The 17,991-nt window shown below is 49.1% G+C and overlaps 3 protein-coding genes across 9 annotated transcripts; 1 reads left to right on the forward strand and 2 right to left on the reverse strand.

The window, feature by feature from the left end:
* Window positions 1-1,702: 1,702 nt before the first annotated feature.
* LOC118237397 (RING finger protein 223) lies at window positions 1,703-4,089 on the reverse strand. Of its 4 annotated transcripts, XM_035436061.1 has the most exons (3): window positions 3,792-3,923; window positions 1,961-2,609; window positions 1,703-1,898 (listed from the first exon to the last, which is right to left on the reverse strand). In XM_035436061.1, the coding sequence occupies exon 2, from the start codon at window positions 2,511-2,513 to the stop codon at window positions 1,962-1,964; it is 552 nt and encodes a 183-aa protein (XP_035291952.1). In that variant the 5' UTR covers window positions 2,514-2,609; window positions 3,792-3,923; the 3' UTR covers window positions 1,703-1,898; window position 1,961. The 4 variants fall into 4 exon arrangements, with proteins under 4 accessions (XP_035291952.1, XP_035291954.1, XP_035291953.1 ...); XM_035436063.1 differs by lacking the exon at window positions 3,792-3,923 and adding an exon at window positions 3,940-4,089 and having other exon boundaries at window positions 1,703-2,609; XM_035436062.1 differs by having other exon boundaries at window positions 1,703-2,609; window positions 3,737-3,923.
* A 1,588-nt stretch (window positions 4,090-5,677) lies between these two features.
* Window positions 5,678-7,272, forward strand: LOC118237458 (RING finger protein 223-like). Its single transcript, XM_035436176.1, has one exon. The coding sequence runs from the start codon at window positions 6,302-6,304 to the stop codon at window positions 7,025-7,027; it is 726 nt and encodes a 241-aa protein (XP_035292067.1). The 5' UTR covers window positions 5,678-6,301; the 3' UTR covers window positions 7,028-7,272.
* Window positions 7,273-7,817: 545 nt separating this feature from the next.
* On the reverse strand, window positions 7,818-14,984 carry wdr31 (WD repeat domain 31). 4 transcript variants are annotated; one of them, XM_035435652.1, is made up of 11 exons: window positions 14,620-14,984; window positions 13,157-13,256; window positions 12,897-13,030; window positions 12,640-12,772; window positions 12,446-12,520; window positions 11,920-12,064; window positions 11,609-11,709; window positions 10,888-10,955; window positions 10,621-10,762; window positions 10,131-10,293; window positions 7,818-9,048 (listed from the first exon to the last, which is right to left on the reverse strand). In XM_035435652.1, the coding sequence occupies exons 3-11, from the start codon at window positions 12,941-12,943 to the stop codon at window positions 8,885-8,887; spliced, it is 1,038 nt and encodes a 345-aa protein (XP_035291543.1). In that variant the 5' UTR covers window positions 12,944-13,030; window positions 13,157-13,256; window positions 14,620-14,984; the 3' UTR covers window positions 7,818-8,884. The 4 variants fall into 4 exon arrangements, with proteins under 4 accessions (XP_035291543.1, XP_035291544.1, XP_035291542.1 ...); XM_035435653.1 differs by lacking the exon at window positions 14,620-14,984 and adding an exon at window positions 13,915-14,585; XM_035435651.1 differs by lacking the exon at window positions 13,157-13,256.
* Window positions 14,985-17,991: the final 3,007 nt, after the last annotated feature.

Here is a 17,991-nt window from a genome sequence, read left to right on the forward strand (position 1 = left end):
CACTGTATCAGAGTCTCTCCCACAAGCATAATGACATATGTGTGATTAACTTTGATGATTTTTCAGACATGTCTTGGCAACTGTTTCTATCATGCCTTTCACAAGCAGATTCCATGTCAGTGACGTCACTCTCAACCTATTCCAGTATTTTTCCAGATTCCAGCACAGCGCGTTAAAAAAGGGAGCGTTAAAAAAGGGACAAATACTGCCATCTCGTGGCTGCTTTGTGAACAACATGCATTCTGTTCAACACTGAATTTTTGGCTGGACCGCGACAGCGGGGGCCAGCCCTACAAACGCGAATGTCTGTGACTGAGTGAGTGACTGACTGAGTGACTGATGAGTGAGTGATGAAGTTACACCATTGGTCGGCCGGATCACGTGTGTTAGGTCCAGCCATACAGTAGGTTTTAACCTGGTCTTGTTATTTTTGTTGCAGTAAAACAAAACGGTTATAATAAGGATTCCGTGCCTTTAAATCTTTATTTAACTTAAACATTTTAGAACAGGAATAATCACAAACTCTGCTACATGTTTATTCAGATAACAGGATAAAGATTCGATAGATTGCTGTATGTCGTAAAAAAAAAAACAGTAAACTGCTATTGTCTTACTGTATAGCAACAATGTACTACCCAGTAAAATATCCAGTGTTAATTGAACTCTAACAGAGTGCATGCGGTTCAATAGGAACCATATGTATTCTGTAAGAGTTAATTTAACACTGAACATTTTACTATGCATGTTACACATTACATGTTGTGCATTCACGTTACACATTACACATCACGCATGACTCATTGTGCACATTACTCATTACAGAGTACGCAGTGCACACTGCACTTAATTGCACTCATTTCTCTCTGGGTCTCTCACCTCCGTGCCAGCAGGCTGTGTGTGTGTGTACATAAAGGGCCTGATCAAAGAAAACCGGAGGTTTCCGGGATTTCCAGTCGCTCTCAGCCGTGCTGTCTGTGGGCTCAGGGGGGGCCCCAACCCACCTGAGCCGATGGGGTTCGCGTGCAGAGCCCCCCCCTCCGTGCACCAGAAGCAGAAACGGCACACCTTGAACAGTACGGCAGGTAACGAAACCTCGGCGAATTCCGACGGCAGTCTGAGACAGTCTGAGCTGCGTTCACACAGAAACCCGGTCACGAAAGTGTGGGGTATGTGCGTGAGCACAATGTGCCATCTACAGGACGTGTAACGTTCAGAATTCACACACACACGCAGTGAGTAACACACTGCGGAATTTACAGCAGTGGGAAATTAGCTTATTGCTTTACTGAAGGAAAGCTCATCCATCAGCCATTCTCTGCAGCTCACTTTCATGTGAATGAGGGCTCACTTTTATGTGTGTGTGTGTGTGTGTGTGTGTGTGTGTGCGTGTCTGTGTGTGTGTGTGTGTGTGTGTGTGTGTGCATGATTGTGTGTGTGCGTTTGTGTGTGTGAGCGTGCGTGTCTGTGTGTGTGTGTGTGTGACGCCTCTCTCATTGGTGACAGCTGGTGCCCTGCAGCAGCAGGTGTGCAGTTTGGGCGTGTCCGCAGTTCCTGGAGATACCTGAGGTTCTGAAAGTGGTTACTCACACAGCGAAAATGGGCCTCTGGCAGACCTCTCTGTCCTGCCGTTTGTTGAGGATGAGGAGGAGGATGAAGGTGAGCAGAAGTCTCATGCCTGCGGTTTGTGGATGATGATGAGGAGGATGAAGGTGAGCAGGGCTCTCATGAATGCAGTTTGAGGATGAGGAGGAGGATGAAGGTGAGCAGAGGTCTCATGCCTGCGGTTTGAGGATGACGACGATGATGATGATGAGGATGAAGATGAGCAGAGGTCTCCTCATGCCTTCGGTTTGAGGATGACGATGATGATGATGAAGATGAAGATGAGCAGAGGTCTCCTCATGCCTTCGGTTTGAGGATGATGATGATGATGATGAAGATGAAGATGAGCAGAGGTCTCCTCATGCCTTCGGTTTGAGGATGATGATGATGATGCAGGTGATCAGCACCAGCAGCAGGATGCCGGAGAGCATAACGAGGAGGTGGCAGAAGGGCTTGCCGGAGCACGGCAGGATGCTGCCCGGCTGAGGGGCGTCGCCCGAGGCGGGGCAGTGGGCGGGGAGCCCCAGGTCCAGGGAGTCGCTGACGGTGGGGGGCCCTTTGACCTGCAGCCGGCCCCGGCTGCGGCTGAACCGGATGCTGCAGACACGCTGCATGGCCCGGGGCAGGTAGGACAGGACGGTGGGGTTGGTCTCCAGTTTGGGGAGCCCCAGGTCGGGCAGGGTGGTCACCCCGCGGCACAGCGGGCAGTGGATGGCGTCGGGCTCCGAGGACTTGACGTTCATGCGGGCGAGGCACTCCAGGCAGAAGGTGTGCTTGCACTGGAGCATCTTGGGAGTGCGGAAGACGTTGTTGAACTGGCTGAAGCATATGGCACACTCCAAGTCCGGGGCGCCCTCTGGTGGCAGGGGGAGGGACAGCTGGTCCTGGTCCTGGTCCTGATCCGGCACCATGGTGATGCCCAGCTCTCAGGTCGTGGCTTCAGTGAGTGAGCGCCCCCAGCTGGCTGGTGTGGTGAACTGTGGGCAACATGCTAGCACCATGCTAACCTGCAGGACAGTGACTGAAGGTTAGCGCCAGTCCATTTTGTTATTTCACAGTATTTACAAAGTCATTGCTACAGCTGCAGAGACACTTGTCCCCTGGCAAGACAGTTTCTTACTGAAGTGAACCAGTATTGGTGTACATAGCCATTTAGAAAATTTAGCTCGAGCAATTGTTCGGAGCAAAAACCAGTGCACAACCACAGCCCTCCAGGAAGGGAGTCAAGCAGCCTCGGGGTAAAAGGTCAAAGGTCAACGCTGCTCAGGTGTGACAGGAGCAGTGGAGACGTCTGAGGGCTGCTGGTCACTGGAGAACAGGAAGGATGTGCTGACTGAACCCCCCCCCCCTCCCCCTCCCCGCCCCCGCACAGGTCCTGCAAGAAACTGACATGGCCAGGATTCGGCACCAGGCCGACATTTCCATGGAGGTGTGTGAACAGGTTAAGACAGGTTAAGTGGCTCTGGGCCAACTTTAATTTTGCACTCAAGATTTTCCATGTCTGATCTTAGCCATCTGCGGCCATTTTAAACTAATTCACACGGAACACATTTTCTTCCGAAAACATTCTTAAAACAATCCTGTCGGCTAAAAATTTTTACAGACGTAAAAATCTTCTTCAGCCACCAAGATTCGTTTTTTTTACTTTTTGCATGTTTGCCATATTTTGACTGTGGACCAACTGAATCAGATTTTGCTTACATCTAGTGATCCTGTATCTATGGCTACCAAATCCAAGATATTTATCAAATACTCTATTGTATCTGGACATTTCTTGCTGGTAGCAAAAGACAGCATACAATAGCATTATTTCACTATATAAGCACAAACCTCCAGAACAAAAGAACAGTTGCATGAGATCCAATGGAGCAAGACAGCTGCAGAATGCTTTTCAAAATGCAGTTTAAGAATACTCAGCGTGAAATATATTCAGGATGTGTTCCGCATAAACACAACCAGATGATTATCATCTCACTAGTAAGCCACTGTACTCATAAATCCATTAAAATCAAACAGGGGGTAAACAGTCATGAATCACTGATTTTTTTGGCGGTACCAGTCAACCACTTAACCGCTTCAGTAGACATGAGCACGTATCCCAGCAGTGCTAATCGGCGTTGAGCATGAACTTTACCATAATAGCGTTCTAAAATACGTCGCCGCTCCTGTTTGTTGACGCTCGCGCTCACCTGCTCGCTTGCTAGCCCCGCTCGTCCGACCGCCGCGGTACCTGTTCAGCAGGTTAAGACCAGCCCGTCCTCTCTGGTCACAGCGCGGTTTTATGGCGAGAGTGAACAGAGTAGGACAGCTCTCACCTGTCAGTCAGGTTTCCCCTACCTCTCCCTGTAGCTCCTCCCACTTCTCCCGCTGGGGCTCCGTCAGGACATATTTGAATACTGGAATAACATCAGAAAACATAATCGTGATAGTCAAATGTTGCGCAAGCAGATCATCTGTGTGAACCTTCTTCTCTGAAGACCTGGGAGACTGAGTTTCACTGAGGCTGTTTAATCTGGGAGTGCAGTTTTTTTGGGGGGTGCAGTTTTCGGGGCCAGTTATACTTCTGATGGGCCTCTTGGGAACGCTGACTCCAGCCCGAAACTTTCACCATTTTTGGAATTTTTCCTTTCATATTTTGGAAAATTGCCAAAGTTGGATGGCGCGGATCCCACGGGCCCTGAATTTGCATGAGTGCAGCCCAGCAAACCAAAGACTGCAGGGCCTGTGTGTGTGTATGTCCCTGTCAAATATACAAATTAAACACAAGGAACAAAGCTGTTCGGCTCTAGTTCTCAGAAACACGTTTTTAGAAGTATAGCTCACACTGTACATGTTGCACAAAGAAACCTTCAATGTTGACAATAAAAATGCAAGTTTGTGTCTTCAAGTTCTGGACTTAATTTGCATTTGCGCCAAAAACATGATGTTTTAAATGATGCCCTTAACAAGAGGCTTCTACATAACCCCAACAAATTTTCTTAGGTGCATCCGTTGTAAAAACAAGCATCTTGTTTTATTTTCTCTCTTTCAATGTCGCTCCGCACACTGCATTCTGTTCCTTTTTTTGCATGCAGATCCACACACTGTGCATGGATGAGGTCACAGTTTATTTTTCAGGATCAGCACCAAATTCACAATAGCACTCAAAAAAAAAAAATACTGGTGGTCTTACATAACCCAGTCATGTCGAAAGGATCCATGACTTACCTGAGGAGCATCAAAATTGTTTTACACAGAAAATAGTGAATCTGTAATCACCAAAATTCTGTTGCTACTTTACAATGACAGTTCTACAGTAGAACAGTAAGTAATGATTGTGGATATTAAACAATCAAATTATTATGACTTATACTTTTGAAACTCCGATAGTTACAGACCACACACTCAAAATAATGACTATAGAACTGTCAAAATGAGTTGGTTGTACTTTTATTTTTGAAAGACAAAAATTGAAGTCATTTATAGTCTTGACTAGTCTTGCTGGAACTACATAAAAATCTCATCAAAATCTTATTTTTTAATAATTTTTTTAAGTAGAGCTGCAGGTTTTTTTCTCAGCACAGCATTACTGGGACTACTTGCTTTATTTTGTATTTAATTTTCATTAGTAACGCGGCAGTTTTAAGAAACATTGTTATGACTTTGGTTTCTGGAAAGCTATGGCCCCAGCGCACACGCCTGACAGCATGGCCTATGCAAGCGCATGATGAATCGGGTGGACTGGTGACATAATGAAGTAAACGCTGAGCTTGTTTATTTGCTGGCCAGCTCGCGTTCGCTCTGTGTTTGTCCGTCTCTGTTTGGGCTCGTAGCTTAGGAACTCAGACCCTGCTGCTCACCCACAACACAGCGGCAGTTTGGAGAGGCAGCCGCTACGATCCGCTCCTCTGGACCCCGCGCACCCCCAGCGACACCCCTCTCTGGACCCCGGCACCCCCAGCGACACCCCTCTCTGGACCCCACGCACCCCCAGCGACACCCCTCTCTGGACCCCGCGCACCCCCAGCGACACCCCTCTCTGGACCCCGCGCACCCCCAGCGACACCCCTCTCTGGACCCCGCGCACCCCCCGCGACACCCCTCTCTGGACCCCGCGCACCCCCAGCGACACCCCTCTCTGGACCCCGCGCACCCCCAGCGACACCCCTCTCTGGACCCCGCGCACCCCCAGCGACACCCCTCTCTGGGATTTGGGGCGCTTCTCCAGTCCCGGGAACGGGGAACACATGCGGGTTCGTCTGGGCACGTGCGGGATGGAAACGCACGACTCCTTCCACGAGTTCGCTTGACCTTCAGCACCACGGACTTGACCTTGTTCCTTCGCGGGCCGTGCCCGGAAAAGAGGAGGGTTTGCGGGACCTCGGGGCTCTTAAGAAACTTTCGTAACGGAGAAATCTGGGCGAAAAGAATCTGTAAGGGGTGCGTGTACGTGTGTACGTGCGTGCGTGTGCACACACAGGCTCTCGCGAGTCTAATTTCATGCAGTGCAGCCTGCGTTGTTAAGGAAGTGTTTACTGAAAGAAAGCATTGTCTGGAAGACGGCAGGGTCTGCTCTAAGAGCAGAGGGAGAGCTACATTGTTGGTGTGGGTGGCGGGGTAGTAGAACCCTGTGGAGGAGAGGGAGAGCTACGCTGTTGGAGGGGGGGGCAGTAGGACCAGGAAGAGCAGGGTGTGGAGGGGTTGAGGGGTTGAAGGGGAGATGGAGGACCCGGCAGGCGAGAAGGGTACCTCATCGTGCTGCTGCGACTCCCCCGAAAGCGATTCTTCCGCCCAGGTTGGACATTTGGGGGAGGGGCCGGAGCCTGCAGCCCTGCCCACTGGGCCCGCCTCCATTCCGGAGTGCCCCATCTGCTTCTCGGCCTACGACGGGGCGTTCCACGCCCCCCTCCAGCTCCCCCGCTGCGCCCACACGTTCTGCCTGGTGTGCGTGTCCCGGATGAGCCTGTTCCCCTCCCCCCCACAGGGCTTCCAGTGCCCCCTCTGCCGCACCCCCGTCCCCCTGCCCCCCGGCGGTGCCCCCTGCCTGCCCCCCAACATGGAGCTGCTGTCCCGGCTCCCCCAGGCCCACTGCGGGGCCCCCAAACGGGTGTGGCTGGAGGGGCCGGTCCTCTGCTATTGGACGGGGCCGGAGGAGGGCGGGGCTACAGCAGACGGGGTCGCCAGGCTGCCGCTGACCGGGGTCCCCGCGGCTGGGGTCGCGGCAGGGGCGGGGGTCACACCAGGAGTGCGAGTGGGAGCGGGGGCGGGGGCGGGAGGGGAGGGCCAGCCGGTCGCCATGGTGACGGTTCTCTCCCGACGCAGGCTCGGTGGCTGCAGGAACGTCAGGGGCCTGGCCGTGATCAGCTTCCTCCTCTTCGTCATCATCTTCGTCGCCATCTTCCTCCCTGTCTACTTCCATAGCAGAGAACCAACTCCCCCATTCTAACGCTCTGAACAGACTCCACTGATAGGACTCCACTGGCAGACCGTTTGTGTGGAATTATAAATAAGCCCGGCACAATGTGAGCCAGGGAAGCTGCAGCTCCCATTCCTGGATTATTGGATTACTTTTAATAATACCTAGCGTGTGTGAGTATGTGCCTGTGCGCATTTGTGTCTATTAGAAGTTCTAGTATTAAGAATGCTTCCATGTAATTTCCTTCACATTAAACTCTGTTATTTTTATGACATTTCTCAGAAAGGCGAAGTATATTGTTTGAATTTCACATTCAGGCTGAGGGTTACAAACCGTGTGAGTGTGCTTCCTCCACTGTACTGACCACTGCCACACTGAGCCAAAATGGCTTCCTCTACCTGAACAGGACACCGACCTCTACCGTACTGACCACTGGCACTCTGAGCCAAAATGGCTTCTCTACATGAACGGGGCACCGATGCAGATAAGTTTTTATAATGATAAACTCTGTCTGTGTCTCTAACGTGTGCGTTATCGCGAGCGGCGTAGTGTTTAGTCTGCGATTAGCCGTGAGCGGGCGTCAGCGGGCAGGCATCGCGATGAGGAAGAGGAGGAGGAGGAGGAAGAAAAGAAGTTTCCTCCACGCAGTGACTGGCAGGCTTGTGAAATAAAGGTAATTTGAGAAGATGAATTTCCCTGCGGCACAATGGCGGGTGTGTTGTGGGTACGGGAGCTTTTTCACCGTGACGAGCATGAAGCATGGGGGGGGGGGGGGGGGGGGAGGTCAGGGGGGGGCACAGAGACAGAACAAAGACCGCGCTTTACTAACACAAAAACAGCGCATTTATTAGACAAACACAAAACACACGCGTGTGGAAAGGACAAACGGGGCCCTGGCGAGCAGAGCGGCGACTCTGCGTACATGGCACACCGATCGAACCAAGGTAGCCCTTTCCCCTCCAGTGCAGTTTCTGCAGTGGCTGCAGCAGCGTCAGAGACGTGCTTTCCGATACCGTCGTGCGCCGCTCACTCAGAACCTCTCGTTCCGAGTCCACTGGGAGAAAAGGTTTCAGGTGCTGTTGAAACAACCATTTGAGGGCGAGCTAACAACCAACGACAAAAACAGGAGAAACGGTCTTCCCCGTAACTACCCAGTACCGGGGGTGTGCGTCACGCACAACATTCACACAACGTCTAAACAACGTATTAACAGACCCACTCTCTCCAGACCCTGAGTAGCGATGACAAACACTAAACACGTTCCAGGTGCATTCTGGGACTGGCTCCATGTTTTCCGGAGTGCTCTTCGTTTCATGTGACCGTTCATTGTGATGTCACTTCCCAGATAGGCCACCTCTCTTGTTTCTCTTTTGCCAAATTCCCCAAAGTTTAGGTACAAGCAGCTACCTAACACTACCAACCAGACCTGGGTCAAATTATTACTTAGAAAGCTGTAAGAGTCCTGACAATTTTTTGAAACACAGATCAAGCATTTCAAAATAGAACAACAATGCCTCACAGGTACAACAAAATACCGTTTACGCTCTACGGGTGCTCTTTTAAAGAGGGGGAACTGACTGACAGGTAGAAAAAAGGAACGTTGGACCCAGGCTGTCGGCCATTTTGAGACATGCCCTGAGTTCAGCCAATCACAGGCTCAAAATCTTCAGTCCCCAGGGTTTCTACCAGGGTTAAAATGATCATTTAGTCCCACGTCTGCTACCGCTGCGCTTCACCCGGCTGCAGTCGGGGGGCGCTGTGGTCCTAAGCCACGGCATCCGCGCGGAATTCGCGGAAGCTCCATCCTTTCGGTTCCCACGGCGACCGCGCGGCGCTACAGAGCGATGCAGAGGAGGCCAGGAGACGGCCGGGCGGGGTCGGGCAGGGTCAGAACCTGGCGACCTCGCACAGCTGAAGCCCCGCCCCCTGGCTCAGGTGCAGCAGGTGCATGCCCGTGTTGAAGCTGGCGCACAGGAGACCGCCGCCGCCATCGCACGGTGCCAACGATGCCAGCGGACCGGACCCGGCCAGCACCAGCGTGCACAGACAGGCTGGGAGAGAGAGGGGGGGAGAGAGAGGGGGAGGGAGGGGGGGGGGAGGGGGGGAGAGAGGGGGGGGGAGAGAGAGAGAGAGAGGGAGAGAGAGGGGGAAAGAGAGAGAGAGAGAGAGAGTGTGTGAGGGGGGAGGGAGAGAGAGAGAGAGGGAGAGAGAGGGTGAGAGGTAGAGAGAGAGAGAGAGGGCGAGAGAGACAAAGAGAGGGGGGGAGAGGGAGAGAGAGAGAGAGGGAGAGAGGGGGAGAGAGAGAGAGAGAGAGAGGGAGGGAGAGGGGGAGAGAGAGGGAGAGGGGGGGAGAGAGAGAGAGAAAGAGAGAGAGAGAGAGAGAGAGAGGCACGTGCTACATATTCAAACAATAATGGCCACTCCAGGTACAGCAACACACCACAGAACAGAAACCCAAATACAATCACACCCACCATTTAAACAGTCCTGCTAACAGACATCCTCACTGTAGGACCTTCCACTTGCCCAGGGATATTACGCAGAACCCAAACACCCACTGCGCCTAAGGTTTGTTTGTCTGTTTATTTAATGCAGTTTAACACTCGTGAGGGAAGCGTTGTCTTTGTTTGTATAGCTTTCATGTTGAACAGGGTAGCTGACACTTTGCATTCTCTGATTGCACCGGATAAGAGTGTTTGCCAAATGTCAGTAAACTAAAGAGTCGATTCCAATTCAGCACTGTCACTTAGGAAAACAAGACAAACTTAAATTTAATGGATAAGATTTCACAGAGTAGTATGAGTTGGGGTTATGTTTCAGCTGATAGACTCTCTACCTGCTTTGTACACTGTGCAGTACATTTTGAGATAGAAAGTGCATAAAGGCCCAGAAGGCCCTTCGAACTGAATGTAAAAGAGGGAAAAGCACCAGCTGAAATAAAACTCCCAGAGCATTGAGTCGCTCTGTTTTGCCTATTTCTCCCACCTTATTTACATTTAGTTTATGTTCAGTTTGGACAGAAAAATGCAAATGAGTCTAATGTTAGCACTGTTTTGGAAGATCAATGTTTGTGAGTCTGTGCGTGTGTGTGTGTGCTCGTGTGTGTACATCTGTGTGTACGTGTGTGTGGTACCTGCAGTGTTCTGGTCCCAGATTTTGACAGAGCAGTCGTGTGAGGAAGTGGCCACCATGGGGGTCGCCCCCTGGCTGCCGGGAATGAAGATGCAGCAGGCCGTGGTCTGCAGGTGACCCCTGTACTCCACAACCTTACAGCCTGGCTGCCTGAGGTCCCAGAGCTTAGAGAGAGAGAGAGGGAGAGAAAGAGGGGGGGAGGGAGGGGGAGGGAGAGGGAGAGAAAGAGAGAGGGGGGGAGGGAGGGGGAGGGAGAGAGAGAGAGAGAGGGAGAGAAAGAGAGACACATTACAGTAGCAGTAGAAATGATGTAATGACATAAGTAATACAATTATGGGCCAGGTGAGACAGGTAAGAGAGGTGAGACAAGTCAGACAGGGGGCAGTACTGGCGAGGCGTATGTACGGGGCAGTAGTGGCAGGGTCCGGGGGTGTAGGGGGCAGTAGTGGCAGGGCGGGGGTATGTACGTGGCAGTAGTGGGGGGGTCGTACCGTGGCCTCGCAGCCCTGGCCCCCGAAGCCGTTGCTGCTGCTCAGCAGGTAGTTGGAGTTGGCGCTGACGGCGCAGTGGGTCTGGATGTACTGCTTCGCCGGGAACGTGTTACTGATCTGCCAGCTACGGCTGTCCCACACCCTGAGAGAACACAACCATCACATCTCACATATACACACACAGCTAACAGCACACACTCACACTCTCACGCACACACACACACACACACACCCTGCACAGAGAAAGCAAAGGCCCAAAGATCTCACTTGATAGTTTTGTCCTCTGAGGTCTGGGCGATGGAGGTCCCCCCAGGTACCCAACACACATGAGTCACCTGCAGAAGAGAAGGGATCCCGCCAAAAACGTCACAGGAGTGGAGCCAAGCCGAACCAGCCGCTGCTGTGTACCCACGCTAACGGTCCTCACAACGCTGCCGTGTACCCACGCTAACGGTCCTCACAATGCTGCTGTGTACCCACGCTAACAGTCCTCACAATGCTGCTGTGTACCCACGCTAACGGTCCTCACAACGCTGCTGTGTACCCGTGCTAACGGTCCTCACAATGCTGCTGTGTACCCACGCTAACGGTCCTCACAATGCTGCTGTGTACCCACGCTAACGGTCCTCACAATGCTGCTGTGTACCCACGCTAACGGTCCTCACAATGCTGCTGTGTACCCACGCTAACGGTCCTCACACTGCTGCTGTGTACCCACGCTAACGGTCCTCACAATGCTGCTGTGTACCCACGCTAACGGTCCTCACAATGCTGCTGTGTACCCACGCTAACGGTCCTCACAATGCTGCTGTGTACCCACGCTAACGGTCCTCACAATGCTGCCGTGTACCCACGCTAACGGTCCTCACAATGCTAGTGTGTACCCATGCTAACGGTCCTCACAATGCTGCTGTGTACCCACGCTAACGGTCCTCACAATGCTGCTGTGTACCCACGCTAACGGTCCTCACAATGCACGCCCACTTACCAGGTTCCGGGAGATAGTCTTCCTCTGCAGACACTCCCCAGACTCGATGTCCCACAAGCACATGGAGTTATCCCGGGACCCGGTGCATATCTTTGACACATCTGCAGCAGACAACACAAATATATCCCACAATTCCCTCTGCAGAAAACATCAAAGATCAGTCCCACAAAGATCAATCCTCAGGGCTGGAGTGTGACTGTAGATGTGAGGTGTGTTCCTCAGGGCTGGAGTGCGACGGTAGATGTGAGGTGTGAGGTGTGTTCACCAGGACTGTAGTCTGACTGTAGATGTGAGGTATGAGGTGTGTTCACCAGGACTGACGTCCAGTCCGTTCACCACCAGCTCATGGCCGCAGAACTCCTGCAGGGGTTTTTCCCCAGAGTAGAGATCCCACATCAGCACAGTCTTATCGCGGGACGCGCTGAAGATCAGGTTTGTTCCAGAGACACATTTTACCTGAAATCAGTAAGACAGAGGGGTAAGATAGACGGGCCAGTGTGAAAAGTGACTTTGCTGTCGATATTTGCGCTCTTGGTACAAGGTAGGACTACAGCGACCCCCCCCCCACACCTCGCACCCCCACAACCCCACACTCCCCCCAACACCCCCACAACCCCCCCCCCCCCCCCCAACACCCCCACAATCCCCCAACACCCCCACAACACCACACCCCCACACCATATGTGACTGTCCGTGTTCACTACACTGCGTCATCTAAGGATCTTGCCAGTCCACAGACCTCTGATCCAATTACACTTTCCCTGGCACACACTGTCCCTGACACACACATACACACACACACAGCAGTATCAGGGTGACAGTAGCATGTGTATGTACCTTGGTGACCTCCTTGGTGTGGGCCTGCAGTGACCGATGCAGCTTCCCAGCTCTCCAGTTGTACACAACAACAGCCTGTAGCAGGAGAGCCCAAACAGTTTAGAACATCCAGCCTGACAGCCCTTTCCTCTCATATGCTGCCCCCTAGTGACCATGTACAGTATCACTTCTGGTTTCCCCTCTCTCACACTTACCTGGTCACTTCCGCCAGACACACACAGGTCAGGGGAAATAGTGGTGACACAATTAATGGCATCTGTGTGGGCGGGCTCATACTGCACCACCTGATTGGCAGGAACACTCTCCGCCCCTTCCTCTCGGTTGGTCCTGCAGTGGGAATCATTATAACTACAGTACCCATCACACACTCATCAAACCTGAGTCAAAAAATCCATTTGATGTTTGTGCGATGTTAGGGGAACGTTGCGCGCTCAACGGACGCGTTCCTTACCTGTACAGGTCCGAGCGGCGTCGGATCTTGCTCTGTAGTTTCCCCATGTTGTGTCTCAGTGAGGCTGTCGCAGAAGGCCATGACCCATGTGACTACACCCGGCAGGACACCTCCGGCTGCATCATTTTCCACCTCTGCACAATGGCGACAAAACAAAGCCCTTTCATCTCAAACCATCGAGACAGTTAAGAGTGACCAATCAGATGTACGTATGGCTGACCTCACCACACCCTCAAACATAACACAGACAGACACATCACCTCAGAACTAAACCTTAGGCTATGCCTCCGCCTGACCGGACAGCACAACGGGCATCACCTCTGCTGGTCTCTCATTGGATAGAGGTTCCAAAGTGTGCACCTTAACACAAAAACAAATATCCTCACATGCAGGCACACGCTCATGCGGTGTACGTTACCCTACGGCGCTGACTGTGCCTGTCAGCTAAGCACACTCGCAGACAAACATAGCTGATGCTCTTACACGGGTGACATTTCCACCAATGACAAAGCCAGCTACAGTGCAGTGCAGTGTGGGAAGAAACGCTCGTCTGGGGACGCATAGGCTCGAGAAAGACCAGGGAATCCGATTACAGTGCATTACTGTCACATCGCATTTGACACAGCTGACAGGATGGGCAAGCTGGGTATTGGGATCTGCTCTGAAAACAAACTTTATCAGAGCCAACGTTTACTAATGCATCATGTTACCTTTTTTATTATTATTTTTATACCCTTTTTACATCGAAATGCACATAGCTAACTCAACACTCCATTTAGCTAAGTCCAAAGTATTCCTTAGTACTACTAGAAATAACACAATAAGCAAATAAAACTGAAACAAAGGTTGAAAAACAAAATATTTTTTGACAACACTAATTGGTACAACATAAAAATCATACTGCAGATGACCATAACTAACATCTAAAGAAGCTTAGATGTGCTGATGTTAAATATTGGGGAGCATGAAAACCCACGGTTTAAGAACATTAATACAGTTTCCCATTTGAATACAGTACCTAAATTTGTTGCTCTCTGCTTTGGAGACAGGCGCGAGGAAACAAACCTAAAATGACCTAGAAGAACTCCGACCCTCCTTAGAATTTCACTGTTTTCGATGGGAATAAAATATTTACACTGGACCGAACCTTTCTGTTTGCTGGTAGCTAACCACTCCAGCTATCCAGGCAGAAACAATGCATTTCATTGTTTCATTCTGAAACTCAAATCTGGATTGCGAAGTTAACTTGCTAAACACAACATACAACGTGTCTGCTAGCCAGTAAAACAGCGCTAATGACGATGCACTGCTCCTCTGAATTAGCAGGCTGCTTTTCAAATGCTTTCAGATAGATATTTAACGTTATTTAACGTTAAACTAAGCTATTTTAGGTTACAGGGATTCTTACGTGGTCTGCGAAGTTAATTCGTCGTTAACGTTTAGTCTATAAGCCTTAGCTAAAGTAAAGGCAAGCGCAGAAAACAATGGCAACGAAGCTAACCTTAGGTTTACAGAAAGATCCGATTTTGATTACTAGATACGTAAAGTCAGATAACGTTATGTTAGTAGTTGGATTTTGATTGTACGGTACATAACTCACTTAGAATCTAACAGTAAGATACGGGAGTTACTTAACGTTAATTAACTAAAAATATTTGTCCAGCAAGCTTAATCACATAACTAACAAATAAAAGTTAGAGAAAGCTAGGAAGCCTTGTCTCACCTAGCGAGTGATGGTTGCGTCTCAAAGAGAATAATAGGTACTTAATCGTGTCTTATCCCCATAGGTACACTAGCTCGCTACAATCTGCACGAAGAGTCTGACCCAGCCAACTGGGGCTAGCTAGTTAGCTACTTCGCTAACGTTAGCCACTTTAGGGTCTAGACTATTCAGGTTTTCTAATTTAAAAAAGAAAATCGAATTAATTCAGTGCAATAACTTTTTTAACTGGTCCTACTGGGGCAACAGTATTCATTGGCAAGTACACTACAAAACGTCAGTTGTTTATCTAGAGAAACCCACTAGCATTAGCCATTCTCCTCAAATCCGCTACGTTCCCATAGAGATGACACCTCCCATTTCCTTAGCGACGCTTTACCTGTAACTAAGGCATATGTCACATGATTAGCTGTGAAAAGCAGGAAGGGAACCGCGGTCGAGCGAAAGCTGCATGTAGGGTGGATGAATCAATACCATCTTCAGTTCATTCATTTAGCCTGAAGGTGATCTTTTTCTCAGTAAATTTCACATGCACTTATTTTCTATGACATTTTGAAAATGCATTCTATCTGGGTGGGGGGTGGGGGGAGGGAGTTTCCCTCAGTTAATTTGTTCCAAGATAGGAATTAAAATTGCTAACCGTATAAATACCGTGCGTAAGTATGGAGCTCTCGTAGGCCCCAGACATCTATTGTTAGTCAAGGCATAGAGCAGGTTGATGATTATAAATGTCTTGGCGCCGTTGTCGAAAGTAAACTGAGCTTTGGGTCAACCTGAAACTTAATGTCAGCCTAGCCTATGTATGCAGACTGTGTAGGCTTAAAGCCGGGCACCCACCGCACGCGTATCGACCGCGAGCGCACTACGCGCGTATTACGCGCGTAACTGAAGCGTAGTTGAAGTACTGTTATTACAACGGCAGCGGGCGACGTCGTCTCCACCAGATGCGAACGCGTCGCGTACCGGCTGCGAAGCTCGCGCGACACAAGCGAACTGAAGCGTAGTTTTTCGCTTCTGTTCTATTTTTTCGGTTTGTCGCGCGTCACGGTGGCCTGTTTATACACAGAAATATGCTCTAAAATGCTAGGTATACATGCTCTGATTTATATTTCATCCTTATATTACTGGGGGTGTGTCCCTAGTTACCTCCCAGATATTTTATAAGCAGCTAAAAAAATACAAGCCTTTTCGTTTTGTAAAAATAAAAAAATAAAAAAATAACTGGAACCTGGGGAAAAGGCAAACTTAGTTTCGCTGTCTTATTTTGCGGAGGGGGTGGGGTAAATTTGAAAATACACCACAGAAAGACGTAGCCTATTGAATGACGTAGCAGTGAATGCACCGAGCAGCGGTGTGTTAGCTCGAGTGTTGGAAGGTAGTTTTTAACCAACCATTGCTCAGCCTATTTGACTTCTCCGATGTGTTCGTTCGCCGTGCTTTCAAAAAGGGCTTGTTAATAAAAATCAGATAATCCACAGAGCTTTAAAAAAATCAGATTATTTAGTGGTTTTGCCGATGAAAATGCACCTATTTTATAAATGAAGTTGTAAGCAAGCCTTTATTGCGCTTGTACTTCAAAGCTTCCGGTGTTCATGGCGTTGTGGTGTTCATATCCCTTCAAGATTAAACTGTTACTGTCTTTTTCATGATGATTTTACTAAATATGATCCTATAAATGTTTTGACGTGAATGACAAGACAACACGGGAATTCCCAATGATTGATTACGGATTATTTATTATTATTATGATCATTACATATTCTTCATGAAATTGGCACGCTTGTTAACCAAGGAAATAAATTAATACAGTTTGAGATTGATTGTTATGCAGGCTACGTTGCGATTTAAGTTTATGGTAATTCTTGAAAGCGTTTACTTTCTCACGTATTTACGAGTTAACGAAATATTACCAAATTAACAAACTGAAAAAGGTCTCTCACCAAAGTATTCACTTAACCCATAATCAACAGTCGTGAACAAACGTGAAATACACGATGTAATCCCACTGCAGACTGCGAGAGCTACTAGGAATATATAGCTTTTACGCAAGCCTTTGCGCGACACAAACGGAACCAGTGGAGACACCCTACGCGTCGCGCCGTGCTGCTTCGCCCTGCTGTTTACGCGACGCATACGCGACGCGTGCGGTGGGTGCCCGGCGTAACACTCACATACTTCCTGTAAGCGTTTCACTCAGGTTTTATAGTCTTGCTTGGCATTTAACCTAACGTCCTGGTCCCACTCCCTCCCCACTACACACCTGAACAGGTTAGAAAAGAGCGGTGACATTGAGTGGTAAAACAGCGCAGTCTCAACGAGCTCCACAGAGTACTCACGTCACGGTGAGAATGTGTTGACAGTACATGTTAAAAATGGTTCACCTTCCTCTTTGAGAAGTTTGGTTTTCGTTCAGTGACACATGCTTTCTAGTTCTCGTTAAATCCACCATCGCATTTATTATGATCTGATGATCCTGTGTGTATGATGCAATTTATTCAGTATAGGGAAATCTAAGTCATTACAAGCAACTTCTTGGTAATGGATCATAAGGTTTTTTTTTCATGTTAGTGAGAAATCTTGGAAACAGGGGGGGTTTCTGAGGCTGAACCAGAATTTTTAATTACACTGAGGCACATGTATTTCTCATTCAAATTACATTCTGGGCATTTGGTCAACAATATCTAGAGCAATTTACGCAGCTTATATTCTATACATACAATCCATTTATACAGACAGATTTTCATTGAACCCATGTAGGTTACATACCTTTGCTCACCTGTGCAATGTGGGAATCAAACCAAGAATCTTTGAGTCACAAGCCCAGTAGCCATGATACTAAACTGTTACCCACACACTTGATATATTGAGCTTAATCTTTTGGGTTGCGACATGCAAGAAAGACAAAGGAAAACAAATGTTGGTGTGATATACTGTATGTCACAATGGCAGAATTAATGACTCACCCCTGCCCTGCTCTGTCAAACATGGATTTTAATGTGTGTGACCTTTTTAAAAAAAAAATTAAACTCTTTTAAAAAAAATTTTTTTTTACTGGTGCCATTATTTTATATTGTAACATTGACATACTTCACTGTTTTAATCACATGACTGCCTTTGAGAACAGCAACATTGCTGAGTGACCAATAAATAGTAAACCCAGTCAAAAACTGAAGTAAAGCAAATGTCCTGGTAAGCAACATTGCGGTCATGATCCAGTATGGGGACTCTGGCTCGCAAATGCTGCACATCTGTTTCCAATTGTGCACACCTATCTGTAGAGGAGCACATGGAGTCTGTCTCTGTTTGGTTTCAGTCATAATTCATAATTAAGCACCAGCCAAAAACCAATAAGAAATCAAATGGACACTTCTATAG

The sequence above is a fragment of the Anguilla anguilla genome, chromosome 10, assembly GCF_013347855.1.
Source record: "Anguilla anguilla isolate fAngAng1 chromosome 10, fAngAng1.pri, whole genome shotgun sequence".
Lineage (NCBI taxonomy): Eukaryota > Metazoa > Chordata > Actinopteri > Anguilliformes > Anguillidae > Anguilla > Anguilla anguilla.